We start from the raw sequence: 22,095 nt of genomic DNA on the forward strand, positions 1-22,095 counted from the left end.
CCCCCAACTGCATGCAGTAACCATTCCCTCTGCCTTAACAAAAGGCGGCTTTCCCTTACCACAACAGGCAGGGCTTTGCTATATGAAATGAACTAGCAGAGTGGGGGACAGCTGAAGGTGTGCCCAGACCCCCCTGTAATCCACTGCTACTGAGGATTCTACTGCATGGCACAACTTAAAGGGTGCTGCAGTACAGTTCCTGTTCTCATGGATGTCTGTCCAAAGCTTTTGCAAGCTGAAACAGTTAAGAGAGGCCCTAACACAAAATTATGTGAAGCATGGAATTTCCGCATCCCTTCAGCTTATCTTATACTCCTGCATGACAGACCCTCTCCCCCTGTGAAGGCTGACATGGAGTAAAACTGGCCTTAAATAACATCAGCCTTTTACGTGCCCTGCTAAAGACAATTTCAGCACAGGACAGAGCAGGTTCAGTAGGAAGAGTGTAACTTTACAGGACAAAGCCCTGTGCCCTTTCCCTACATGCTATTTACTGACTACAGTATTCTTGGGCTGTATTTGAAGATGCCCCAAGCCCAGCAGGAAGGGCTGTCCATTACATGCTCTTGGAACAACTTCAAGAGCTGCACAGTGGAGACCAGACTTTCCAGTTAATGACAAAGAGACAAATCAGTCCTGACATAACATTTATTGAGTATTTCCACTCTAGTAGATGAAAAGTCTGTACAAAACCAAACATTTCCTTTACTTAAACCAATCTAAAAACAGTCGGCTCAATTACAATCCACTACAAACACAATAGCTTCTTTGAAGCCATGGTAACACTTAAATATGGTTAAGACTTCAACGCAGAAATTTGGTTTGTTAGAAAGCTCAAGGGAGCTTTAGCTTCTCAAAGTTAAAAAAAGGCAAAATCGTGTTTCACAGATACAGTCCACTGGAATCACCAACACTGGACAAATTAAGTACTTCGAGTCCTGAGATAACAAGGAATCCTGGTATCCTTTAGACAGTCTTCTGCTGTCCTTTCTTGCCAATGAGGGACTTGTGGATGTGTGGTATTACACCTAAAAAAAAAACAACAGTTAAGACCATGCTATTTTTCTTCAACAATTTTCCTAAACTTCATGCTTCAAATAAAATGACAACACTAACTAACTTCAAGTCTGTGACAGTTCATGCCACCCAAGCACCCATAAACAGGAAGCACTGACATACCTCCACCAGCAATTGTTGCCTTGATCAGAGAATCAAGCTCTTCATCTCCTCTAATGGCAAGCTGCAGGTGACGGGGAGTGATCCGTTTCACCTTCAAGTCTTTGGATGCATTTCCCGCCAGCTCAAGGACCTTAAACAAGACCATTTTTCAACAGTTACACAATCAAGGGAGACCAACAGCACACTGTCACCTGTTCAATTCTCTTCTCCAAATACAGTGTCACTGCTAGTGACAACAAGACAGCAAACAATGTCTCTTTTCAAGGGGTTCCTCCTTTGGAGCTCTGCATTTAGTTTTCCCAATGACAGAGTAAGTGTTCTGCAGCAGATATGATAGGCTGTAATGGCCCATTCTCAAAGTTATTTCAATACTGCATTTTTCCTACAAGGCACACTGCAGAATCTGCTTGAAATGCAGAGGAGTGATATTCCATGGTTTTTTGCTCTTTGAGACACTTTAAAAGTGTTTTAAAGCACATGAAGAGTTCACAACCCCGTCCAAACTGTCAAATACAGTGGGCATTGGTCGTTACACCTTTTGGGGACTGACTAACTTGCTGGCACCCCTTGCAGGCATTTTACCTCAGCTGTCAGATACTCCAGGATTGCAGCACTATACACAGCAGCTGTGGCTCCTACACGCCCGTGGCTGGTTGTCCTGGACTTCAGGTGCCGATGGATGCGGCCAACAGGGAACTGCAAAATAAAGGAAGTGTGAACAGGCTGTGATGACAGAAAGGGTCTGCACAAAACCACACTGTGGGCAGCAAAATCCCAGCAGCAGAAGCACGGGCTGCATTTCAGAACTTGAGAATCCAGTTAAGAGACTGCATGCCAAACTCACATCAGCAACTTTCACGATTCCCAGTAATGGCCACAAGGGAATTGCTTTCCTCCCTGCATAGATATGCAAAGGTCTAAAAGCGGCCGGGTGTGCTAATATCTGGTTGACGATCCTTACATCGTTCCAGACAACAGCCAGACAGCAGAGTGTGAAGGTTTCACACTGCACAAACAAACCAACAGGTCCGCCTGACTTTCACTCACGCACACCTCAGCCCCTGCTCACCTGCAATCCAGCCCGTTGGGAACGAGACACTGCTTTGGTCTTGGTCTTCCCGGAGTCCTTCCCAGCTTTCCCACCAGCCTGGCAATGCCAAGAGAAGAGCAGACGCTGACGTCTCCCACCGCGCATGCGCTCCGCGCCTCCGCCACCCCACCCCCCCCGTCCCCGCGCAGAGCCACCCGCGCGGCTGCGAGGCGCGTGCGCGCCACCCGCCGCACCGCGCGGCACAGGCCGCTCCCTGCGCGCATGCGCGGCCCCCGCTCCCCATTCCCGGGGCGCCACAGCGCGTGCGACCACCCCCCCCAGCCGCCCCCGCCCTCCCCCCACCGAGCCCGCGCGCGTTCCACCCCCCCTCAGCAGCACGGAACCCGCCCGGCCCCGGCCGCCGCCGCCCGTCCCCCGAGCGCCCTCGCGCTTCCTCACCATAGCGAACCGGAGCGCAGTGCCGCGCAGGGGAAGGCTGAAGCAGAGAGCGTCCCGCACGCACAGAGCCCGGGCGACAGCACCGACCTATCCCGACCCGCCGCGATTCAAACTGCGCCCACTCCCGCCTTCCCCCGGCCCTTTATATCCGCACCGCGCGGCCGCATCCGGGAACCCCGGCCTCGCCGCCAGCCAATGGCCGCGGGCGGGGCGGCCGCTCTGCCCCAGCGACAACCAATGGCGAGCTGGGGCGGGGCCGGGCGCGCGACGCGGGGGGCGGGAGAGGCCCCGCCTCCCCGGACAGAGACGGTGCGGGGGGAGTGATGGCGGCGGGGGTGTCTCGGTCATGTCGCCCGTGGTGTGGGGCTCCCTTCGGCTCGGCGCCGGCCGCCTGCTCTGGGGCTGGCGCTCCGTGGGGTCACCGGCGAGAGAGACCCTGTCCACAGTCACTCCACTCATTTTCGCGGGGCTCTGTATCGGCGGGTCGCGCTCCGAGCCTCGCCTCTGTGCTCAGATGGCTCCAGAGCCGCCGCGCTGCCCGCGAAGCTTTCTTCCCACAATGGAGTTAATTGGCTTTGTGTGCAAAGCGCCTCAGGAGCAGCGTGGAGGAGATCATGCGCGGGTTTGGGATGAGCAGCTATTACACTGCCTTAGCGAGGACACGAGGCTGCTCAGGGGCGTCGAATAAAGCTCCCCCATCAACTCCTCAAAATTGCGGCCCTGGAGAAGTGCCAATAACTACACACGCGCTCTGATTTTTATTTTTTATCTCTAATACCTAGGGCCACCCAGCCTTAGACCCCTTTGTGTCACCGGCTATTTCACAAACTGCAGTTAAAAGCAGTTTATCATCCTTTCTGTTCCAAGTGTAACCATTAACGTAGTGCAGATTTCCTTACCTTGGGCACTTTGAATCCCTGCCTGTATTTCCCTAAAATGAGGCCATAACCCACTTATTTTTTCGAGGTGCCGTTTTCAGTATGTTACCATTGAACCTCAGAGCTCGACTGAGGGTGTTCTTGGTTAATCCTGTATTTTCAGCTTCAAAAAAGTAACAATTCGCTGTGCTCTTCCAGAACACTGTAAGTCTGTATTATCTGAGAGATTTGCTGTTCATCTGTGAGCCTGCAATGAACTCAGGGAGAAACCTTGGCCTTTAGATGGCTGAATAGCTCTTTAGAGGGAGGACAAGGTACCCCCCACCACTTGGGTAGGTGTAGTTTCTGTTTCTTCTCCCTTGATATTGAAGAGTCCTGAGCACAATGAATACTCTTACAGCCAGATGTTAAGTGGCAGGTAGAGCTGACACCAAAAAGTCCTCATGAGGATGCTCTCCGCACCATAACTTTTCCCCTTTATTCAGGTCTACAACAACCGAAGTACTCAGAGCTCTAAGACAGGAGGATATGTCCCTAGAGCTTCACTTAAAGGTCTTTCGAGCTGTTCACACACATAGTAAAGATTTAAAACTTTGTGGCTCTTCTTCTCCAATGTCTGACTGCAAGTACTTGGTCCCCTGGCTATGAAGGACAGCCCAAGGCCACATCATCAACGCCTGCATCCCCCTGTTTCAGTTGGGGCTTCTAGTCCCAGCTGCTGTCGCCTCCGGGTGGGGAGACCTACTTCCAGGCACAGGCACAGAGAGGCAGGACTGAATTGAGAGCAGCACTCCTACATGCAGGGATCTGGCAGTTTGTTTTTATGTAACTGTCTGGTGCTTCTGTCTATTTGAAGCATCAGTTGTTTATACTCTCCTTCAGCAAGAAAAAAAAAAAAGGTTTGAAGGATTTGGGGGGGGGGTAAAGTTTAAAAACAAACCTCAAGGTTTTACAAAAGCCTCCAGAACTTAAGATGTCATTCAACATGCTGTTTAAAAACTGTTTGTTTTCAAAATCAAGGATCCATGTGCCCTTTACCTTGCAGAAAAAGAGAAGCAAGTTGCAGGCCATAATACCCCTATGGAACACCATTCATGATGTAGGAAGAAACAAAACAAAATAAAAAATTCTCTAGTTTCTGTCCACAGAAGTGCTAGGAAGAGAAACAAAAAGGCCTCCTATCACATGGAGATATCCCTGCCACAGACATTCTCTGTTTCACACACACAAACTTTCCACATGGCTTACTTTGGCTGCCTGGAGCTCCTTACAGCTGGGATTACCTGGCAAGGCAGCTTAACACCAAATGTTGAGCCAAAGCAAGGATATTTCTTACCATCCAGGTAAGGTTAGTGACGTGTCAGGTAGAGTACATGAAACCAGCCTCAGGTCACCTCATGCAGGCTGACAAGACACTCTCATGAGCACAACCCGGACTCCCCTCTCTGCTATTTAAAGAGATAAATTGAAACAAACTTAGGTACTCAGGAGCAATCCCATAGCAACTTCAGACCCAGTTGTGAGCACAAATAACTCAACCTCAATCCCACATGCATGCATAAAAGGAGCCAAGGGAGCATTTACCATGTCCAAGTTCTGAATGATATTTGTACTGAAAACCTATCCCCAGGTGTCTTACCTTTGAAGGCCACAGTGGTGATGGGCTTTGCATCATTTACCCAGCCCTTGTGCCCCTACTTTTTTTACTGTGGAGTTTTTCTAGTGCTTCTCATTGTTGATGTTGTGTGGGCTGTCTGTGCTGGGCAGGCTGTGCCTGAGCTGCTTCTGCTGCAGTCCATCACACAGAGCCCATTACCCAGGCTGCTGCAGCCCATCACACACAGAGCCCAGCATCCAGGCTGCTGCAGCCCATCACACACACACAGCCCAGCACCCAGGCTGCTGCAGCCCATCACACACATCCCAGCACCCAGGCTGCTGCAGCCCATCACACAGAGCCCATTACCCAGGCTGCTGCAGTCCATCACACACACAGAGCCCAGCACCCAGGCTGCTGCAGCCCATCACACACACAGAGCCCAGTATGCAGGCTGCTGCAGCCCATCACACACATCCCAGCATCCAGGCTGCTGCAGCCCATCACACACACAGAGCCCAGCACCCAGGCTGCTGCAGTCCATCACACACAGCCCAGCATCCAGGCTGCTGCAGCCCATCACACACAGCCCAGCACCCAGGCTGCTGCAGCCCATCACACACACAGAGCCCAGCACCCAGGCTGCTGCAGCCCATCACACACAGAGCCCATTACCCAGGCTGCTGCAGTCCATCACACACACAGAGCCCAGCACCCAGGCTGCTGCTGCCTTGTCCTGACCACTTTGCCCCTGCCCTGGGAAGCTGGATGGCTTTGCTGGTGCCCTGCCTTTAGGGCACCTCCTTGCTGAGAGGCTCTCAGCCTTGCAGTGGGAGCTGCTGGGTAAAGGTTACCTCTGCCTTGGAGACAGAGTGGTACCTGAAGGACCTTCCGTGTTCTCAGAGCTTTAGGAGAATTGGGGTGTGGCGTTGCCTTCTTTTCTACTCTGCCTACTACTTGGTATTATTTCCTTATTATTTCCAATTGCCCCAAAAATATAAAGAAATTCTCTAAAGTGGATACTGCTGCTCCCCCCTCAGTAAGTACTGGGCTATGAACATGGTAATATTTGGACTTCCTTGAATTAATTTTTTGCAGGATTTTAGTTTCTGCAGAAGTGGTGGAGATAATCTTCAGTGGGCTGATGAAGCATTCCCAGAAAGCTCTTTGTACCACAGCCTTCAGAACTTTACAGTTTCTGCATCCTGCATGAGTTTAAGTGGCAGATACATGTCGAGGTGCTCAGCTCTGCCATGGTATTTCCAGGATACAAATCTGGATATCTGTGGAACTTCCAAGAGCCAGGCAGCAGAGAGCATTTGAGAATTTTTTTTTTGTTTTAGGTGTGAGTTAAGCAGTTCAGTTTTTAGTACACAGTTTTTAGTCAAAGGTTTTAGTATGCTGAACTTCGAACCAACTCCCTTTAGGTGAGTAATATACTTCATATGGGGTTTTTTTAGACACTACTTAAATTATTTCGTTTTTGTGGTGAGAGGAATTCCTGTATGACTTGCATTTGCCCCCAGGGTTCTTTCCTCTTGCAGAGGGTTCCCTTGTGCCCTTTTCCAGGATCTCTATCAAATAACAGGGTTCTGCTCTGCTGATCTCCTTGCTGGCTGCTGCATTTGGGTTCAGGAAAATCCCACCCTCTGTGGCTGCACTGTATTGTTTGTAGTGATTAATGAATTCAATTGTTCAGCTTAACAGATATATCTGTTAATCTATTATCTCTAAACAGCTTCACACATTGTAGGGGTGAGATGTGGTGTGAAATATGTGCTGTAGGGATGGGCATGATGGCCTGCCGTTGGGGTGATAGGTTATCTTGTCTCTAGGTTGAAGGTGAGATCATCACTGCAATCCAGCTGGAACAGGGAGTAACACTCACTTGTCACAGTCCTGTTCTGCCCTTGCCATGACATGCAGCCTTTGTAATCTCTCTTTCTGTAACTCTCAATATTCCTCATTTAGGTGTAAAATGTCTACCCTTCCCCTTTGTGATAGCAGCTAACAGAATATTTGACTACATTCTCACACTTCTCCAAAAAATGTGATTTGGTATTTGAAATCCTCTGTGGCAGAGTTTGAGATATATGACCACTTTGCAGACAAGTCAAAGTCTTTACTCCTCTCTCCTTCCCCAAAGTTGGGATGCCTCTTTGGTAAGATTTACACCTCTAAAGTATATCTGGAAACACTTGTACATAGTACTTTATTTATACTATGTATTTCTATTTCTATGTATATTTCTAGTTCTAGTTCTAGTTCTTTGCACATCTGGCGAATCCATCACTGCCAATCTGTAAGAATCTACAATCTGTTGTTCCAATAAACTGCACTTTTGGTGAGTCTGTGTTTGTGCAAGTTCTTCTGAACCCAACCAGAGTTACAGTGTCTCATTGGTAAGCTGCACTATTTCTGAATTTCTGATTGTGAATGAGACCCATTGTATTGGTGCCTCTGGGATCTTACTGAATGCAACTGAATTTACAGTGCTGAATTGGTTATAATAAAAAAATTAAACCTAGCTGCACCCAGACCCTCTGAGGGCCAACTGGAAAGCAGGAGGGTTTATTTTCTGATGAATTTTATACTTGTAACAAAATACAAGTCTCTGTAATAGTTGTGCAGATAACACTTGCATGCTGATTTCAGAAAGACTTGAACTACCCCTATATCCACACTGTTGTTCATGGCACACCCTTGTATTTGCTATTAATAGTGTCACAACGACTAGTCTGTATCGATTTTTATCTTGTTCTTGTTTAGCCAGCTCTGAAAGGAAGCTACAGCTAGTTAGGCAAGGTGGAATGAGAATCTGTCAGAGATGGTGACAGCCAGAACTCCTTAACCCCATCCTTCCCACGGTCTTACACAGAAACTTATCCCTCAACACTCTTTGGGGTTTGCTTTGGTCCTCCACCTTCCTCCTATCTCAGCTCTGTTCAATATGGTAATTGAAGCTATATTTACATGATCTTTTGTGTTGGCTACAAAGTAATTTGCAAGTACTTACTCCAATTGTGTTCAAGCTGGGGAACTCTGGGTGAACGTAATTTGCCTTGTGGTACCTATGTCCCGAGGGCATTGTAATCAAATGGGCTTTTGCCAGCTATAGAAAATTGGTTATACCAGTTTGTTTGCCTAAGAAAGCAAGTTGGAAAACATGAAAAAAAAGGAAGAAAATTACATTTTCCCGAAGGTGGCTTTTCCTAGGTTTTCAAACAAAATGCTCCCTTGCAGGAGCTGGAAATGGTTCTACACAACTTGTTCTGTGAACATGAAAAAAGAAACGCCACCTGCCCTTTGGAAGTCTGGAGAGAAAATTCACTGGGGGGCTTAACCCTTTCCTTGCCGAAGTCATTGCAAGTAGAAGGAATCCAACTTTTCTTAGGTGGTAGGAAGCAGCTACTAACAGCTGTCATTTCTTCCTCGTGGTGCAAGTTGGGTTTGGTAGAGAAGTAACTGAAGATCACAACTGGAATGAGATCCTGTACCACACCTAACTTGTGACACAGACAGCCTAGCCCTCACTGAATAGTACATAATTAATAATAACATGTTCTCATTTTTAGTCATCTGCAACAAAGAACTGTGAGATCTAGGGCCTATTTTCTACTGAGAACTTACCAGTTTCTGAGTGAGTCAAGGTGTCAGCACAAATCCCACTGGATTCTGTCCTTTTCAGCATGGCCCTGGCTGTGGGGGACCCTCACCACCAAGAAGACCAGATGGACAGGAGAAACAAGATGTTGTCGGGATCCCTGGAAGGATGACACCTTTCTACCTAACTCCTGTCACTCCCTCCCTTCCTTCCTCCCTCTTTTACTATTAAATAAAACATATCAATGTTTTGGCGCCAACATCTGACCTTATTTGGTTTTAATCACGTTTTTTTGGGTATATTTTAAACCTTTCTGCATTTGATCTGCTTTTTTTTGTCAAGACCTAGGCTCCTCTGCTCTTCTGCATTTAAACCAGACTGTAATTTTTCTCTCTAGTTAAAAAAAAAAAAACCAACAAAAAAAAAAAAACCAGCAGTAGAAAGTCACACTGCCCTAAGGATGCCATTTTCACCCTCATGGCACCAGGCCAGCAGCAGAACCCTGACAGGAGGACAAGAGCCCCCAGAAAGGCAGGGATGGCACTTGCAGGCTCAGTGACACGCAGGGCTGGGCGCTGAGGGTTGCACACCAGGGTTGGGGACACAGGACACAGCAGCAGGGCTGGGTACAGGCAGGGCAGATGGTTAGGGACCAGGGTCAGGGTCCAGGCTCCAGAGACAGGGGTCAAAAGCCAGGGGCCAAGGATAAGGGGTAAAGGGTAAGGGTCAAGGATCAAAGATGAGGTGTCATAGGTCAGAGGTCAAGGGGAGTATAACTCTTACTGACATACCTTTACAAAAACCAGCAAGATTAACTCAGAAGTTCACTTCTGCCAAAATTTGGGATTATAGCTAAGAGCATCTCATTCCCACAAACAGTAACTCCCAGAGAGGTTGACTTTGGGTTTTTTTAATGTATGTTTATTTATTTTTTCATTTATCTTTAAATTGCTCCTAAAGAAGAAAAAAAAAAAGTCAAGTAGGTAAGTAGATTCCTCACCTTGTTTCATCTCTTGTATACTGTTTGCTACAGTGAAGGGCCTTTTGTGCTGGACTTGTTTTGGAAATTTCCAAGTCTCCGTAATGCAGAGGTTTGCACTTGGAAGCATTTGATCTTGCAGTATGACTATTACTGCCCAATTAAATTTGATATACTGTGAAAATGAGTCACACTTTGACCAGGGTATAAAGATGAATCTCTTCAACTGTAAAGGTGCTGTGACTGACCAAATGAAATTGTCCCAATGGTGGCAGCATAACATAAGAAATAAAATGCAAAAAAATATGAAGGGCTTCCTCTTCTGTAAGGCTTTTTAGGCTGAGTCATCATCACCAAAGTGGTATCCTTGTTCTCTGGGGGTGGGGTTGCCATTTAAACCAAAGCACAGCACTTATCTTGCTGAAAAATTGGAAAGAAAAACATTTTATTTTTTGTGGTCAGGAGACCAGGCAAGGTCAGCATTTCATGTGAGATGGACCTTGCCTGGCTGCCATCTGGTTAAGATCCTCTGCTAGGACTTCAGAGCAGGAAAGGTAACATGCTTTAGAGATCTTGTGTTAAAAAAGGGATTTTTATTCTTAGATGTGAAAGCAAAACAAAATTTAGCATGTGAAATTCACCAGGTGAAGTTACTGCAGATGAATAGAGGCATAATTGCACAGCTATAAAATGATTGACTTTACAAGTGAGCCCTTTTCTAGCTTAAAAAAACCTCTCTCATCCTGTCAATTTTTTTTTTTTTTTTTTTGGGGGGGGGGTTGTATGTCCTGATACCTTTCAATTGAACATCACTGCATTGTTTCTGATTTTCTCACCTGGGCCTGCATGGTCTTGCATTTGTCCCAAATCTGTGCATGTAAAAAACAGGAAAAAAATGTAAACAAGTTTGTCAAATACAATGATTTACTGGTAAGGCCTTGCAACACCTGGGAGCAGTCTGGAAGAAGAGAAATATTCAGCACAGGGAGAGTTAAACATTGGTGGTTTGAAAGGCTTTTGTCAGGACCATCTTTTCTGTGACTCTCCAAGGGGATGTGTATCCATCCCTCTTATCTCAGTGAAGCAGCTGGGCTGCTGCTGCTGTAAATCAGGAGCCAGACCAAGGGATGGTGATGGGTAAGAGTGATGTCAGGGCAGTGGTGGTGCCTGGTGAGAGGGAGAGAGCAGCTTCAGCTTCCAACGAGGTGCTCGGACTTCCTGCGGGAGGGAGAGATGGGGGACACGAAGGCTGCGGCGCGGTGGCGACGGCAGGGAAGGGGCAGAGCTGATCCCTGTGGGGCAAATCCTTCTCTGGAAGGTGGGAACCCCCACCCCCCGAGCTTGGCATGGAGCAGCTGGGAGGTGAGTGTGGGGATGGGCTCAGGGTGGGAGTGCTGGCAGCAGGTGCTGTGTTACACCCTGCCTCTGAAAGCCACTGGTGCCAGAGTGGGTGAAGCCACAGGAGCTGCTGGCTCACAGCAGCCTCTCCAAATGGCAAGGCTTGCGATGCCTTTCCCAGCCTGGGGAGCAGAGGCTTTTGCTAGCACACAGCAATGTGGCATCTTCAAATGCAGTGATTATGGGTGGGATTTTTAGGCATTCCTCTTGGTCATGATTTTGGTCCTGTTCACCTGACTTTGGCACATGGGTGGTGTATAGGAACGAGGTTGCATAAATACATATACACAGCCTGATCTGTGTCCCCCAGTGCCTGGTTGCCCAGCAGAGCCCCAACAACAGCACTGGGCTTCCCCATGCTTTAAAGCTGCCCCAAGGATGCAGGGTTCCAAGCATGCAAAGTATTTTCTGATGAGTCACCACAGAAAAGGCTGTGAAGTGCAACGGAGAGGTGCCAGCCAAGACTACAAAGGCTGTTTCATGGCAGTGATCTGCTTCACATCTCTGCATGCAACGCAACAGGCTCCCCATTTGAAGCAGACTAATATTTGTTGCCCAGCTGGGGTCCCTGAGGAGCTCTTGGTGCCTGTAGTCCCTGCTGCTGGCTGTGAGGACAAAGGCCTGCAGAAGGAAGGAGCCCAGGGGACTTGCATCTCCTTCCTTCATCCCTTCTCCAGGCAGACCTTACTTCAAAGTGACTCCCCATCCACAGCAGCTGTGTTTCCCTCCTCTCTTGGTCTTGGAGACATTTAACACAATATTTACCTGAACTCAGATGTAGGCACAGTGGAGGACAAAGGAGTGTTTTTGCTAATGTTTCTGCCTGTGTAGGACTAGATGTAGATTCTTGTGGATGCATTTTCAGGTGGTGGGCAGCCAAGCAACAGCTGTTTGTGGTACTATCTTCTGCAGTTGGGATCAGTGCACTCCAGCACTTTGTGCACCCGCCTTTTGTCATGTCTAGGTCTCTCTCCTTCTTGCTGTTTAGGAAAAAAAATAGGAAAAAAACCCCACACAAACACAACCCCTCCCAAATAAACAAACAAGCGAATCAGATTGGGGATGCTGAGGGATCAATTTCTAAAGGAGGTCCCTGTGAAATGTGAACTTGTCATACATGTCAGTGCCTACACAACTGCAAAAAGTTGAAGACCTCCCCTCAAAAAACATCTTGTGATAAAAAGTGAACATCCAGAGGTTCCTTCACCACCTGTCTCAAGGAGCCAGGCACAGCATCTCTGCAGTAGTGAGGTTGGAGGCTGCCAGCAGGGCATGGCTGATCATTATGGACACTGCTGTGGAAAGGTGGTGTTCCACAGAGAGCATATATGCCAGGGTGTACCCCCATGGCACTGGTGCATGGTCACAGAGGTTTCCCCTGTCACCTTGCTTCTGACCATATCCTTTCCCTTTCACCTTCTTGGTCATTTGTTTGCTGTTACATGTATTGGATGTTCCAGACTTGCAATAGGAACAGCTCCTCCAAAACCCTGCATTTCCTACTCCTTTCCTGAGGCTTCAGACAACCTGTCATGGAGCACAAAGCAGACACCACAGCTATGAGCATCTTGCAGGTCACAGACCTGCACCCATAAAAGCACTGCCACTGCCTCTTGCAGTTTGGTGCATCGCCTGCAGCCACATGAAACATTCCCTGACATGTTCCAGGCACTGCAGCAGTGACAAAACAGCACAGTGACAGCCCACGGCCCCTGTGTGAAACCAGACTCTTTGCACTGCTTCAGAAACACTGTCCTACCCTTCACCACAGGTCTGTACTCAGCTTTGCCTGAGCTGGACCTTTAACATCAGCCACATCTCCAGCAAGAAGCACTTTTTACCAGGAGGAGTATCATTTCCTCCTCTTAAATAAGATCAAAAGCTTTCAAAACAACCAGTTTGACCTATGACTTGCATTTCCTCTTGGACTTGCCTTTGGCTTACAGGGATTTACATATCCATCAGCACTTTCAGAACAGCATCACACAGGCTGAATGGGGGAATATGTGTGTCCAAGTTTCCTAAATCCCTAAATTTATCAATCAGAAAATGAAATGTTGGGGCATTTGCATGTCATTATTGCTTACCTATTTTATCATTTAGCCTAATTAGCTAACTAGGCTCATTTAATCCTCAGCATTCACTAATCCCAATTAGAGATGGGCCCAAACCAGGACCTGGGTCCCAATTAGGAGATAAAAGCTCTTGGTAATCTGCTGCTCCAGCAATCCCTGCAGCTGATAGTGATGTGTGGGAATGCAGAAGCCCCCATGAAACAGCAAGGAATTGCAGACCCACAACATCTCTGTGCTCAAGCTGTAAAGACAACTGAGCAGCAGATCAGGATCTAAATGCATCATTTGCTTTGCAGTGGTCTGCATATATCTTGAGGACTACACCCTCTCCCTCCTGCCCCCCAAAAAGTGAAGGAGAGTTGGTGTTTGCACATGTCTGTGTCAGTTGCATCAAACCATCCACAGTGGCCAGAAGAGCCCCTGACTATTAAAGCTCTTCTATCTCATCATCCTTTGCAGCTGCTTCATGTCCCCTTGGCTCATTCTGAATGTGACATGATGACAAATGCACACACACATGCTGTAGCCACTATGGAAATTATGCCCAGATGAAAAAGTGAGCTTGTTCTGGAACAGCTGTGGTCAACTGGACAGACCTTGGGGCTTGATTCTGACTTGGCTGTTAAAAAGGGCTACTTGTGTCTGCTCTGCTTTCTCCCCCCAAGGGAGGGACGGTGGCATGCAGAGCACCTGCAGGCACTTCTGCACGTCCCCATGAGCATCAGCTCCAAGAGTCCATCACTGCTTCACCAAAGCTACAGAGCTGAAGGATGAGGTATTAGTGGATACCCCCAGTTCCTGCAGATCCCACACCATCAGCATGGTTTCCTTCTGCACAGAGCAGCACGGAGAGACTGATCAGCACTCACCTCCTTGATGTGTTCAAAAGCCATGCCTTCCATCCAGGACTGTACCTGGTGCATCTTCCCCTGTAGTAGGGAAGGTTTTTACCTTCTGCAGGGCTGGCACCACTGGTGAGACAGGCTGCACTCCCCTTCAGGGAGGCAAAGGGCTTCTGGTAACCTGTGCAGGCAGGGGGCTCCACGTGGGCCTCCTACAGCCTTTTCCTAAGTATGTTCTTCTTTCCCTAGCCAGGAACATCTGACTCTGCCAAGATGTGGGTGCATAAGTTGCCAGCTCCTCTCACTGGAAGCTAATAGCTAGCTCACTGAACAAAGAAAATCCAATTTGGCAAAAGAAGCAAGCAGTCTTATTCTGGTCTCTCATATATTTTCCCCTGCTGGTGCTGTTCAGGCTTTTCATTGATTTATACCTTGGATGCAAGAAGAGTTTCAGACTCAAGGTTATTCTCCTGTCAGGTGTAGGCATGTCCTTGATGTAACACGGAATGAAAGGGTTTATGGGCTGTGGATGTTCAAAGGGAGCCAGACATGGAGCTCCTGGAGCAGGTCCAGTGCAAGGCAATGAAGATGATTGAGGGAGGGTGACAGGCTGAGGGAACTGGGCCTGTTCAGCCTCAAGAAGAGACAACTGAGAGGGGAAGTCATCAACATTTAGAAGTATCTGAAAGAAGGATGTCAAGAGGATGGAGCCATGCACTTGTCACTGGTGCCAAGCAATAGGCCAAAAGGCAAGGGGCAGAAACTGATGCACAGGAACTTCCACCTGAACACAAGGAAGAACTCCTTTACTGTGTGGGTGACAGCACTGGAACAGATTGCCCAGAGAGGCTGTGGAGTTTCCCTCCCTGGAAATATCCAAGAACTGTCTGGATGCAATCCTGTGCCATGTGCTCTAGGCTGACCCTGCTTGAGCAGAGAGGTTGGACCAGATGACACACTGTGGTCCCTCCCAGCCTGACCCATTTTGTGATTATATGAAAATTCGCATCTGTATGACAATTATGTGGGCAGTGGTGGCCACAAGTCCCCAGGTGCTTGGAGAATGAGGCTCCTTCTGGTAAGTGCCTTTGATGAATTGTTTCTAAAAGCCTGATGGCACCTTAGGGTTTATTTTCCCCCCTTTACTTCAAGAGGACCACTACAAAATTAAATGATTGTACTTTCCTTTGCTGCAGGAGAGCTTAAAGGGGAAATTAACTTGGGAGCTCATACACTGCTCACTGAATTCAGCAGGGCCTTTTCTGCCAGCTTCAGTGGAAGTTCTGGAACCAGCTCTCTATCAAAGGTGACTTTGATTTTCTGCAGTTGTGTGGGCCTTTTCTCCCATTTCTCTGTGGGGAATAGCTTTGGGAGGCTTCAGAGTTCAGATGAAATATTTGCTGTAGCTAGCCCTCAGCTTATTTTCTTCCTTGCATCATGACTGTTGCTCTCTTTTACAGCTGGCAGCTGTAATCATTGCTGGCCTCCTCCTGCTGTACATCCTGCTGTGCTACGAGCATTTCCATTTCCATGTGGCTCATGTGTATGCTCGCCTGGGGTACCCCAATGCCCAGCACATCCTGGCACAGAGGTATTTGCAAGGTAGTGTTTCTCCAGTCTGTGGCTGCCACAGTGTGCATGCTTATAGGCCGGAAACACAAAGGTGCCTTTGTGGTACCAATACCCTGCTGGATTTTGGACACTGTATCTTATAACCTTTGCTACCTTGTCTCACACCCAGGAGCTGGAGTGGAAAAAAATGAGGACATGGCCATGCACTGGTTCAGGTGAGGCTCAAAAACCCTCCAAGCGATTCCTGTCATGGGAAATTGGCTTCTTCTGGGGAAAGGCTACTTGTGGTGTGGGAGGAAGGAAAAGTTGACACTGCTTTGTGGGGAAACCCTCACTGAGCTGTCCTGTGCTGGTGGGAAGGAGGTTCACAGGTGGCAGCAGGGGCACTGGGAGCTCCTGACTTCTCCCTGTGGGCTGCACTATGCTTTGCTCCCCTTTCCCCACCTGCTGTTGCTATTGTTTTTAACCCGTGGGAAGAAAGGAAGTATCCTGACAGGGGCAGTGCAGAGGGATGCTGGTGCTGCTCTGTGGCTTTTTGGGGAGGCTTGAGCTGCAGGTGGGCAGCAGGAGGAGTGCACAGGTGCAGGAAGGGAGTGAGCCAGGAGCTGCTGAGGCAAAGGGAAATCAAGTTACAGCAGTGTATCATTGTCCTGCTCTCAGCACACCCTCCCACGAGGCTTCTGCCACACGAGGGACACAGCCATGCCGTGTGTGCATGGGCTGTGGTAGCCATAGCAGTTACCCCTGAGGTGGGAGCCTGGGCTGTGTTCCCTGGAATCCTGCCAGTCTTGGTGAGAAATGGGAAGGATTAAGGACAGGGAAATTTACTGTGCTCCCCAAGAAACAAGGGGAGAGAGGTAGGCATGTTGGATGGTATCTCTGCCTGCTCAAGGCATAGAACAGCATCAAGCTGCAGGACCTTTAGGGTTAAAAGAACTATGCCTGTCACAGCAAGAGATGGAAATCAAGGAGGAATCATTAAAGATGTCCACACCAAGAGAAATGCTGAAGCTTTCATGCTTTCCTGAATAAGGATGCTTCCCAAATCAGGCCTGAAATTTCAAAGGAATCACATTTCTAAAAGTGAATTATACATAACTTTCCCCTTATTTGCTCAGTCCAGTTTAATCTCAGCTAGCAACTAAGTACTGTGCTGTTGCTCACTGTTTTTTCCTCTTCTCTCCTGCTCCTTTGGGAGGAGAATTAGAAAAACGTAAAATCTGTGGGTTGAGATAAGAGCAGCGTGATAATTGAAATAAAGTTAAATATAACAGTAGTAACAAAAGAGAGGAACAAACCCCAAGAAACAGAAGTGATGCCCAACACAATTGCTCACCACACTCTGACCAGTGCCCAGCCTGTCCCTGACGAGCAGTCAGCAGCTCCTGACCAACCTCCCCAGTTTATACACTGACCATGAGATGCTCCATGGATGGAATATCCCCTTGGCACATTCAGGTTTGCTGGCCTGGCTGTGCTCCCTCCCAGCTTCTTGTGCACCTGCTCACTGCCAGAGCATGGGAGACTGAAAATCCTGGATTTAGGGTCAGCACTGCTCAGCAGCAGCCCAAGTATCAGTGTGTAACCAACATTATTCCCATCCTGAACCCAAAGCACAGCACTGTACCAGCTGCTAGGAAGAAAAGTAACACTCAGCCAAAAACAACTCTGACCTTGCTTGAAAACATTCAAAGTCTGGTTTCCTTCTGTACTTCTCTTACCATTTTCTGTGCTTGTCTCTTCCTGGCTGTAGGCAGGCTGCAGGACAGGGCCATGCCCACTCCTCCTTCAACCTGGCAGTGGGGACACTCAGAAACATGACCATGGCACTTGAAGAAGGGTAACCTGAGATAATCCTCTTCCTTCCTATTACAGCTTCATTCTCAGCTCCTCTTGAGGAGGGGGGAACCTGGTGCTGTAGGTGCTCTGTGCACAAAGCCACTCCAGCATTTCTAATGCCCTCTTTTTAGTAATGCAGTACCTGCAGCAGGGAAAGGGAAAAGCACAGTTAGTCCAATGACATTTTAAAACTTAGGTGTCACAGCACCTAAAATTCCCGTGGTCTGATTGCATATGTTTTTCCATGATGGTTTCCCAATGAAGGCAAGGGACAAGACCTGTACTGGTGTGGAAAGAGGTATTGAAGCAACACGTGCATTTTCTGCTATAAAGAAAATTCTGGTTTTCTCTTTTAAGGGGGCTTCCTTTTCACTCTCCTTGCACCCAGTGGGGTCAATGAGAAGCTTCCTGTTGACTGCCTGGGAGTTAGATTGAAACTGCCTGGGATGAGCTTCTCTCCCTGATGTGCGAGGGCACATTGCACACCAGTGTTCCCAGCAAGGCCCAGAGATTGAGAAAAGTTGCCTTGTGCTTCACACAGTCACTGTGACAACTTGTCTTAGGGCTAAGTGAAACTGAAGAAACTGATCCCACCACAGTGAAACCCAGCTCTTTTCTGGTTTAATGTATTGTTTAATTTTGATTCTTTTCATTTGCTTCAAGCCTGAAAATTAAAACTGAGGTTGGATAGAGCATTTGTACACTAAATGAAGCTAAAAAAGCATTGTTTGGACAAACCTTGTGGTTTGAAGCCAATGCGTTTTGTTTCAGGCTGCACAACATATTGCATGATCAGACTCATATATTGAGTAGTAGTTCAAGAACTCCAAAATCATTTCTCCTTCAACTAAAATGAGAAAGTCACCAAACCTAGAACATATGTGCTCAGACCACAGGAAAAAGCAGAAGGAAAATCAGATAATTTTCTGAGTAGGGGAGAGTTAACTTTACAGATGTTTTCATATTCAGTAGCTGTGTTCCCCTTTAAAAAGCCTGTGTAATTAAAATTTAGCTAGGAATGTCCTCCTATATTTTCTTGATGAAGGTTTCATGTCCTTCAGGGAGGTGGAGAAGCTCCTCAGTGTGGCAGCAGCCCATGGGCTCCTAGAAGCTCAGCAACTTTTGGAAAACATCTTCAAGAGCAGAAACCTTCCCTGAGTGATTGCTGCAACACCAGTGCTCATCCAACCTTGCATTTTTCTGCGCTCAGCTACCCCACCATCTCCCTGCCCAGTGTCTAATCTTCAGGAATTTGAATCATTCACTGCACATTACATTTGCTTTGTGCCTCATCTCCATGGTCAGGTCTGTAGCATTTCTCCATTTGCTTCCTGGCTTGCCCCTTCTGAAGACCACAGGAAAGGTGAGGTGGAGGGCATCAGTAGCCTTTAGGGTTATACTAATGACAAGCATATGAATATTTTTGGAAAAACTTCCATCACTGTTGCACCAATTCATCTGCTAATGCTAAGTTAGATCCAAATATTGATCTGAGCCTGGTGCAGTGTTGCTTGCATGTTTGTGGCACCTTGCATGTTCTGCTTGGGCATTGTGATAACTGATCACAACTAAGGCTTTATCACTGTAAATCAGCATGACATGCACACATGATCCATTTGTACTGGAAATGACAGTGATTTAATAGAAAATAGAAATGATGCTCTCACTTAACAGCTATTGTTCCTTATCAAGATTACCATTGTCATGCCAGTTCTGGGGAAAAGTAATTCAATTTAATGGAAACTGCCTTCATTTTCAGGGTGGTCGCAGTTTAAAACCTCAGTGAGCAATTGCATTTCATGGGAAGTGCACTCACTAAACAAAGACCTGCAGAGTTTTGCTAGCAATAAAATTGTTTCCCAGGGCTTTTGTTGGTGTGCAATGTTTCCCTTCTTCCTACCATGATTATCCAGCTCACTTGTTGCATGACACACGGTCCTGCAGTCCCCCTGGGTGCCTGAGGCCACACTGGTGAGCCTGAGAACAAGGGGCTTCCACAGAGGGAGCAAATGGGACAGCAAGTCCATGGTGGGGTCCAAGCTTTGGTTTCTGAGATTTGCTGTTGTGCCATGACTCATAGGCAAAGGCATCAAGGATTTTATTGAGGTTCCCATTTTCCTGTCCCCTCTTGGCTGTCAGCCTCAGTATCTTTCTAGGTGATCCTGGCAACAGCTGGGGGGCATCCCACAGGCACAGCATGCCAGCACCCTGCACAGTAGAGTGGAGGCTGTGTGGTGGCCACACATTAAGGAAGGGATGCTTTGCCTCTTCTCTGCCTGGTTGTCCCCAGGCTGGGCTCCTCAGGGCCAGCTCTCTGTCCTGCTCCCAAAGGAGGGGAAAGCTGTGGCCTGGCTTTCCTGCCGCCCTCAGCTCATCCCTGCCAGCATGCTGCACACCAACGCTCTCTGGTGCACTGCAGCTGCCTGCTCCCCCACTCTTCTCCCTTCTCCTTCCCTTCTCTGCTCCCTCCCACACAGCCCTTTATTAAATCTGGTGCCACTAACTGCACAGCAGAGCAGAGCTCCAGGTGAGTTTCTCTGTTTCCAGCTCCTCAAGCAGAACAGCAAGGCACCATTTGCCAACTCAAAAAGGAGCTTATTCCCAAGGTCTCTGTGGGCCATGCCCTGAGCCAGGACCCTTTGAAGGCAGGGGAATATTTCCCGTGATGTGGGCTTGTGCGGCATCACATCTCATACCCTGCCCTTTTTTCTCACAGAGTAAACATGCATGAGCAGTAGCTCCTGATTTAGAAACCAGACCTATGCTTTACGTCTCATAAACAGAGAGATGCACCAATTAAGTGCACCAGGCGTGTTTTCCAGGCTTCTGGTACCCTCCTTTCTGTGCCTGTGAGCAGGAAAACCTTGTCTTTGTGTCCTCAAAACAGCACCCAGAGAGCGAGTAACATGAGGAGCTGTCTCAGAAACCCCACTGAAACCCAGAACCAGTGTGTGCTGCCACTCCTCTACCCCCAAAATCATCCTCCTTGTTTTCTCCATCCTCCCTAACTGCAGCAGCCAATGTCAGAGGGACATCCAAGCATGGCTGCAGAGAGCCATATCCTGCTGCACACTTCTGCCAACCAGCGATGGCCAAGCTCAGGCACCTTTCACACCTTCCCTGTTGCCACTGGGCCCAGGATGGTGCTGTTGGTGGCCCAGGTATGACATAAGCTCAGTGAGCCAAGGCACACTCACCTGGGTATGTGAGGAGCAAATACACAGAGGGCCTGGTGAGCAGGGTCATTGCATTTCACAGTAAATTGCTGAATTGCCCCTGCCTGGATTCCAGACCCCCATCAAAGCCCTTCCCTCACTTCCCCTCTGCAACTGGACTGGGGAGAGAAAATATAGCAAAAGGCTCATGGGTTGAGATAAGGGATGGGAAACATCACTCATCAAATACTGTCACAGGCAAAAGAGACTGAACTCGGGGATATTAATTAAATTTACTACTAAAAAAATCAGAGCAGAATAATTAAAAAGAAGATAAAGTTTAAAACCAGCTTCCTCCTCATCCCTCCCTCCTTCCCTGGCTCTACTTCCTCTCCTCCCAGCAGTGCAGAGAGATGGGGAATGGGGGTTATGGTCAGTTCACCACAGCTGTTTCTGCCACTGCTGCCACCTCAAGGAGAGGAGTCCTGCTCCAGTGTGGGATCCCTCCCAGAGGAGACAGTTCTCCCCTGACTGCTCCAATGAGGTCACTTTTCACGAGGTGCAGTTCCCTCCTGTTCTTCTTTGGTCACAGTTACATCTGTGCAATAACTTCTTTCCCTTCACAAATATGGTATCACAAGGGCATTACTCTCATTCCTGACTAGGCCAGCCTTAGCCAGCAACACACATGCCTTGGAACCAGGAGGCATTGGCTCTGTCAGACATGGGGGAAGCTTCTGGCAGCTTCTGACAGAAACCATCCCATAGCCCCCCTCACTATCAAAATATGGCCACACAGGACTTAAGAAATCACCTTTTTCAGTCCCCAGCCAAAATGAGGGAGCAGGTTTTTAATGCTGATCAATTTTACCACCTGAACCATGTCATTGCCCAACAATGAAATGGGCATCAGCACCAGATTCTGCAGCTACCAGGCAACAAGTCAGCCTCAGGGTTCATTCTGCCTTCACTTCAGTGACAAGGTGTAATTCTACTGTTTGCTTTCTCAAAAAAAGCTGTTTTGGAATACAACATATCCGCAGTAATTTCCTTACTGGTATACATGGTCATGTACAATGGGTAAGTGACCCATCATCCAGTGCTATCCTGGTGGCCCTAATTACTAAAAAAGAGCAGTAAGAGCTGGGCAATCAATCTTTGCAAACAACTTTGCATATGATTCAACAGAATGAAAACAATTGTTGGTTTAATAAAGTCAGTTCTCAAACAGCAGCAGGAGGAAGCATTGGAACTCAAGGTGGTGACAAGATTTTACCAGAAAAAGATGTTCACTGTTTTCCTGCAATTTACAGAAGGAATGCTTGCATTTTTACCCATGCACCACCTTCCCCTGAAACACAGGTGTCTCCCACCCTAATTGCTGTCCATACCATTTCACCCTGGATCTCCTTTCAGTTCATGGTTGGCGCTTGATGGCTGAGAGTGCACACATTCCCCTTCCTCCTGTTTTTTCCCTTTTTCTCCCCA

At 47.9% G+C, this 22,095-nt stretch overlaps 1 protein-coding gene across 2 annotated transcripts; it reads right to left on the minus strand.

Moving 5' to 3' along the window:
• Positions 1 to 634: 634 nt before the first annotated feature.
• On the minus strand, positions 635 to 2,889 carry LOC135447341 (histone H2A.Z). 2 transcript variants are annotated; one of them, XM_064712274.1, is made up of 5 exons: positions 2,669 to 2,889; positions 2,249 to 2,326; positions 1,762 to 1,875; positions 1,180 to 1,309; positions 635 to 1,028 (listed from the first exon to the last, which is right to left on the minus strand). In XM_064712274.1, the coding sequence occupies exons 1-5, from the start codon at positions 2,669 to 2,671 to the stop codon at positions 967 to 969; spliced, it is 387 nt and encodes a 128-aa protein (XP_064568344.1). In that variant the 5' UTR covers positions 2,672 to 2,889; the 3' UTR covers positions 635 to 966. The 2 variants fall into 2 exon arrangements, with proteins under 2 accessions (XP_064568344.1, XP_064568343.1); XM_064712273.1 differs by lacking the exon at positions 2,669 to 2,889 and having other exon boundaries at positions 2,249 to 2,374.
• Between the last annotated feature and the right edge of the window lie 19,206 nt (positions 2,890 to 22,095).

The sequence above is a fragment of the Zonotrichia leucophrys genome, chromosome 4 (genome assembly GCF_028769735.1).
Source record: "Zonotrichia leucophrys gambelii isolate GWCS_2022_RI chromosome 4, RI_Zleu_2.0, whole genome shotgun sequence".
NCBI classification, from domain to species: Eukaryota; Metazoa; Chordata; class Aves; order Passeriformes; family Passerellidae; genus Zonotrichia; species Zonotrichia leucophrys.